The 5,751-nt window shown below is 49.6% G+C and overlaps 1 protein-coding gene across 5 annotated transcripts; it reads left to right on the top strand.

Moving 5' to 3' along the window:
- The first annotated feature begins 348 nt into the window (after nt 1-348).
- Nucleotides 349-5,091, top strand: LOC101770720 (protein IQ-DOMAIN 1). Of its 5 annotated transcripts, none has more exons than XM_004970423.4 (6): nt 349-624; nt 1,657-1,778; nt 1,872-2,252; nt 2,647-2,868; nt 3,094-3,213; nt 3,348-5,091. In XM_004970423.4, exons 2-6 carry the CDS (start codon nt 1,701-1,703, stop codon nt 4,041-4,043), a joined length of 1,497 nt encoding a protein of 498 aa, XP_004970480.1. In that variant the 5' UTR covers nt 349-624; nt 1,657-1,700; the 3' UTR covers nt 4,044-5,091. The 5 variants fall into 5 exon arrangements, with proteins under 5 accessions (XP_004970480.1, XP_012701925.1, XP_004970477.1 ...); XM_012846471.3 differs by having other exon boundaries at nt 350-605; XM_004970420.3 differs by lacking the exon at nt 349-624 and adding an exon at nt 631-825.
- The last annotated feature ends 660 nt before the right edge of the window (nt 5,092-5,751 follow it).

The following is a 5,751-nucleotide window of genomic DNA, read 5'->3' as shown; positions in this document are numbered from 1 at the left end:
CACGCATCACGTGAGTTAGGTTTGGAAGAAACGCTCAATCTCTCTGCACGGCGGGAATCTGGCCGGAAGCTTGACCCAACTCCTAGCGCAGCCATCCAAACGATCTTGCATCCTGGGAGCTTGGACGCAGCATCCGATCACGCCCATGCTGAATCTGACCAGCCGCAGCCAAGCGGCCAAAGCCGTTAACGTCTTCTGCTCGTACGACCAGTCGTCGCAACCGGCTAACGTCTTCTGCCGCGACTGGTCCGCGGCCGCGGGGGCCCCAGCTGTCATAGTCTCCCTTGACGGGGGTCCGCCCCGCTGCCAATAAGAGTGCAGCAGGACAGCGGCCTTTCGGCTGGCACCGGGAGCGTGACCGTCACGAGGGGGCGAAGCCGGGAAGGAAGGAGATCGAGAGCGGGCTCAGTCGCCGCCCCACCGCACCCCACCTCCGGCTGCTCGCCTTCCCCGCCGCCGTGGTCCGCGGCTTCAGGCGGGGCCACGGACCCCGGTGGGGGTGAACAGCGCGGGACGGGGTCGCCGTCGGGGCGGTGGGGTGGGCGAATCGATCCTGCGTGCGCGGGTGGGCTGGCTGGCCGATAAAAGGGGGAGCTTTTGGACTGGTGAGGAAAGTGAGAAAAGGTGTGGGCTGCTTGCCATTCCTTGCCTTTTCGTATTTTTTCTTTCCGTCCCCGGTTTATTTTTTCTTCGTCCTGGATGGCGCTGGTCGCGGGTTTGATCTGACTGAGCCGTAGAGGCGGTGGTAAGAGGTCCGTGCGGTGGGCGGTGGCTTCCGAGGGCGACCAGAGTTAGGTCCTTGGCGCCTTCAGTTGGGTGAGGAAGGTGAGGGGCTCAGGGCTTTCGGTGGTTGCTTGCTTGCTTCCGAGGTGAAAGCTTGCCTTTCTCGTGGTAAAATCGGATCTTTTGGGGGGTTTTGCGCCCAGCTGTTTGATTCTTCTTGGCTGGCTTTGCCCGCGGCTTTGTTTTGGGGTTTTGCTGGGTTGATTTCTTCGCGATTGTGGAAGGAGAGGGGTGCGGCGGGTGCCTTAAGCACAGCTGCGAGGGTTTCTCTGGGGTAGCATCCAGTCTTCCCGTTTGTGATTCGACCTTCTGGTGAGTTTTTGGCCCCGCTAAACGATTTATCGAGTTCCAGTGCCGAAGGATAGAGAGCCCCACACGAAGCTTGGTTTGTGTGCACAGCTGGCCTTTCTTTTGGAATGAAGTTGCCATTTATGGCGAAGAATTGTGCGTTGGCGAATGTTTTGTGTTCATCCTCTATTTGTACACATGGGCTAAATTCCATCTCTTCTTTTTCTACTCAATTCAGTCTATTTGGTGTGTTGTTATCGGGATACCATTCTTATCCTGCTAGTTTGGGGTGTGTGTTTTTCTGTTCAACATGGAGCAGCTTGAAGTTGATTTTGTCGCCGATTTGTGGTTGAACTTAGCATATCTTTTGGTAATATGACTTTTTGTTGATTTTTACTCCTGATGCATGAATTACTGTACGGGGAGCAGAACCTCTTATCTTTATTACTGCTGATCTTGTCGTGTGCTCGATCATGTTTTGGTTTCGGTTGCGAAGATAAGATTCCGCTGGTCAAGTATTTTGGTTACAGCCTTTTTCTAGTAGAGTCATTGTTACTGAACCTTGATCCGTTCTTGCACTTGCAGGCTTGCAGCTGAGACATTAAATACACAGTAATAGAACACAAAGAATGGGTAAGAAAGGAAAGTGGTTTAGTGCGGTGAAGAAAGTCTTCAGCTCCTCTGATCCATCTGGAAAGGAAGCAAAGGTATGTCAAAATTCCCAACTTCACAAGAAAAAATGTCCACTTGTCATCAGACTTTTATCATTTCAATCTGTGTGACCTTTGTCTTCTATGAAGGCTGAGGAGGCGGACAAGTCAAAATCCAGGAGGAGATGGCCATTTGGAAAGTGTAGGCACTCTGATCCTTCAACCTCAACTGCGTCAGGGACTGCTCCAGTAGCTCCGTTGCCGCAGCCGCCACCACCACAACCTGCTCAGCCACACTCTCAGGAAATTAGAGATGTCAAGCCAGTTGAAACAGACAGTGAGCAGAACAAGCATGCCTACTCTGTTGCGCTTGCATCTGCTGTTGCTGCAGAAGCTGCTGCAGTTGCTGCCCAGGCCGCTGCTGAGGTTGTCCGCCTCACAGCAGTTACCTCGACCGCACCAAAAATGCCTGCTAATTCAAGGGAAGAGCTTGCTGCCATCAAAATTCAAACTGCCTTCAGGGGTTATCTGGTAATTCTTCTGCACCTGTAGGTCATTTACTAATGGCTTCTGTTATCTTGTTTGAGTCGTTGGACTAGCCGTATAATAAGACAATTAGGTCTTGTGACTGCTGCCTGTCACTATCTTGAAACTTATGGGCACTTGAGTCCATGCACGTAAGCTAACCGCTGGGTTAATATTTTGCAAGACATCTGATTTGGTTGGTAAAGAGTTGCTGTCTAATTCATCATTGTGTATGTGTACGATTTGTTCATTTCACGATACAGCCAAGATTTCACTTGCAGGTCGTTTTCAAAGTTATATCTGTTTGATGTTTCCAATGTTTTGGCACTAAAGAGATGTTAATGCTAATGTAACAGCTGAAAAAAACAAAGATAATAAATTTGCAAAATATCCTTTTTAGGCAAGGAGAGCATTGCGGGCACTAAGAGGGCTAGTTAGATTGAAGTCGCTTGTTGATGGAAATGCTGTCAAGCGTCAAACTGCTCACACTTTGCATTGCACACAAACGATGGCAAGAGTCCAAACTAAAATCTACTCTAGAAGGGTGAAGCTGGAGGAGGAAAAACAGGCTCTTCAGAGGCAGCTCCAATTGAAACATCAAAGAGAGCTTGAGAAAATGAAGGTGAGCATGCCATTTCGATATCAATATCTAAGCTACATTGATATTTAGGAAAAAGATAATGATTTTCCCTATTTTCGGAAGAAAGAGTTAGAGTTATACCATAGTCAAAATAACAGTCACATTGAAGTAGATTTTTCTTTGGAGAGATGATGGTAATCAGAATTTTGCAATCATATAATAGGACAGTCCTGATATAACAGATCTTGGACACTACTTTCTTATCAGATTGATGAAGACTGGGATCACAGTCATCAATCCAAAGAGCAAATTGAGGCCAGCCTAATTATGAAGCAGGAAGCTGCACTAAGACGAGAAAGAGCACTCGCATATGCATTTTCTCACCAGGTAAGTTGTCACTTCTGTTTCTGTTTAGTTCCTATTTTTCTTGTTTACTCATTCTTAACATCTGTATCTACAGCGACATGTTCAATGCATGTTGCTCTGTTTCTCACTCTTTCCTGTTTCTTCTTCTTATGCAGTGGAGGAATTCTGGTCGAACTATAACCCCAACTTTCACGGAACCTGGGAATCCTAACTGGGGCTGGAGCTGGATGGAACGCTGGATGTCAGCAAGACCTTGGGAGAGCCGATTGGCTGCATCAGATAAAGATCCTAAAGAGCGTACTCTGACAAAGAATCCCAGCACCAGTGCTGTTCGAACGTCTGTACCCCGTGCCATCTCAATCCAGAGACCAGCAACACCAAACAAATCAAGCCGTCCACCAAGCCGGCAATCACCTTCAACTCCGCCATCAAAGGCCCCATCTACCTCAGGAAAGATCAGGCCGGCAAGTCCAAGGGGCAGCTGGCTGTACAAGGAGGATGACCTGAGGAGCATCACAAGCATACGTTCTGAACGCCCAAGGAGGCAGAGCACAGGTGGAGGCTCGGTCAGGGATGATGCAAGCCTGACGAGCACACCACCTCTCCCCAGTTACATGCAGTCAACAGAGTCTGCAAGGGCAAAGTCTCGATACCGCAGCTTATTGACTGAGAAGCTTGAGGTTTCGGACCGAGCACCTCTGGTCCATTCGGTTGTTAAGAAGCGCCTGTCCTTCCCTATCATGGACAAACCGAGCGGTGCACCAGTAGATAAGCCAAAGGAAAGGGCGAGACGCCATTCTGACCCTCCGAAGGTCGATCCTACAACGCTGAAGGATGCCCCTGTTGCCTGATCAGGCCTTGTGATTGTTAGGTTTCGTGCTCTTTTAACACTCCATGATGTATTTTTTAAGGGCCCCTTTGGCACGGCTCATCGAGCGGCTTCTAGGATGGCTTTTGATGAAGCCGTGCCAAACGGGAGAAGGCAAAACGGCTCACCCGCGAAAGCCAGTAGAAGCCCCGCAAAATGCGGTCTCTACGTTTCTCCATCCACCGGAAGCCAAAAAAAGTGGCTTATTCCGGCTCCTCCTCGTCACTTTCCATCCTTGTCCCCGGTGGTGGCGGAGGGGCGGAGGAGTGCCGGGGCGGCGCCGTGGTGGCGGAGGGGCGGAGGAGGACCGGGGCGGCGCCGTGGCGGCGGACGGAGCCGAGGCCGGCAAGGCGGCGCTGTGGCGACCGAGGGGCGGAGGAGGACTGGGGCGGCGCTGTGGCGGCGGAAGGAGCCGAGGCCGGCAGGGTGGCGCTGTGGCGGCGGAGGGGCGGAGGAGTGCCGGGGCGGCGCCTTGGCGGCGACGGAGCCGGGGCCGGCGGGGTGGCGCTGGAGGGGCGGAGGAGGGCCAGGCGGTCGGGGCGGATAAGGTCGGGAGGGAGGAGCGGATGGATAAGGAGAGAGGAGGGGAAAAGAAAAGAAGGGGAGAAGGAAAGAGAAAGAAAAAGAAAAGGAAAATGAGGAGAAAAAAAGAAAAAGAGAATAGAAAAATATAAGGGTATTTTGGACATTTGACACCTTCTTTCCAATCTAAAAAGCTAGGAGAAGCCGTTTTGCCAAACATTTTCCTTCAAAATAAGCCAGAGCCAGAAAAAGCTGCTTTTCCAGATGAGCTAGAGCCAAAGTTATTTTTGCACGAGCCAAAGCCGTGCCAAACGGGCCCTAAGATAGATTGTTTTCTGTGTAATGCATGATTTGTCTGGTTATTTTGAGAGTTGAGACAATTCTAACAGGACATGGGGTACTCCCTGTAGGTTGTTACGTGTGATGCTAATACTGTGTGAGGTTGCCTTTCAATGTATGATATGACGGTTTGACAGACTTGTTAACGTGTGAATGCTGCAATTAATTCCTAAGAGCCCTTACCGTTGCCATAGCTGAATGTTCGTTGTGTAAGATATTGTATGTGTGATTTCGATCATTTCATGTACTATCTTGCGTGCGGGTGGCAATCCATGTGTTCCTTAACAGAATTCAATCCGATTTCTTCTGGATTAGCACCGGGAAGAAGTTACGCCACCATGAGCAGGAGTGATCTCCTCGCTTCTGAAGTGGATTACAGATTTACATACATAGAAATAACTCCGCGCGACCGCCTCTGTACTTGTAATTGTCAGTCGGTCCCAATTGGGGGATTGGGATCGCCATCTGCCTGCTATGGATTTGAGCTCCAAGCGATTCACTGAATTTAATCCAAAGAGAGCACGAACATCGTGTACAATCTACCCAGGTTTCTTTGCAAGTAACCAAACCTCTGTCTCTGAGCACGAATCGATCAGAAGAACAACGTTGGCGACGATTAAAAAAAAAACAACCCTAGTGTAAAGCCCATACTAACTTGGGCCAGCCCATCTTTGTGTTGATCATTTTACTTCGAGTGAGAGGAATTTTTTTTTACTTTTATATTTTTTTACGATTTTGTAGAAATAAATAGTCGAACTAAAAATCTGCAAAAATAGACCTGTACCGTCGGACCAAATGGCAGGAGGGGTCCTTTCGCCGGTTGAAACAGC

Source organism: Setaria italica, chromosome V (genome assembly GCF_000263155.2).
Source record: "Setaria italica strain Yugu1 chromosome V, Setaria_italica_v2.0, whole genome shotgun sequence".
Classification (NCBI taxonomy): Eukaryota; Viridiplantae; Streptophyta; class Magnoliopsida; order Poales; family Poaceae; genus Setaria; species Setaria italica.
The sequence above is the reverse complement of the archived record's forward strand: the minus strand, read 5'-3'. Positions and strand labels throughout refer to the sequence as shown.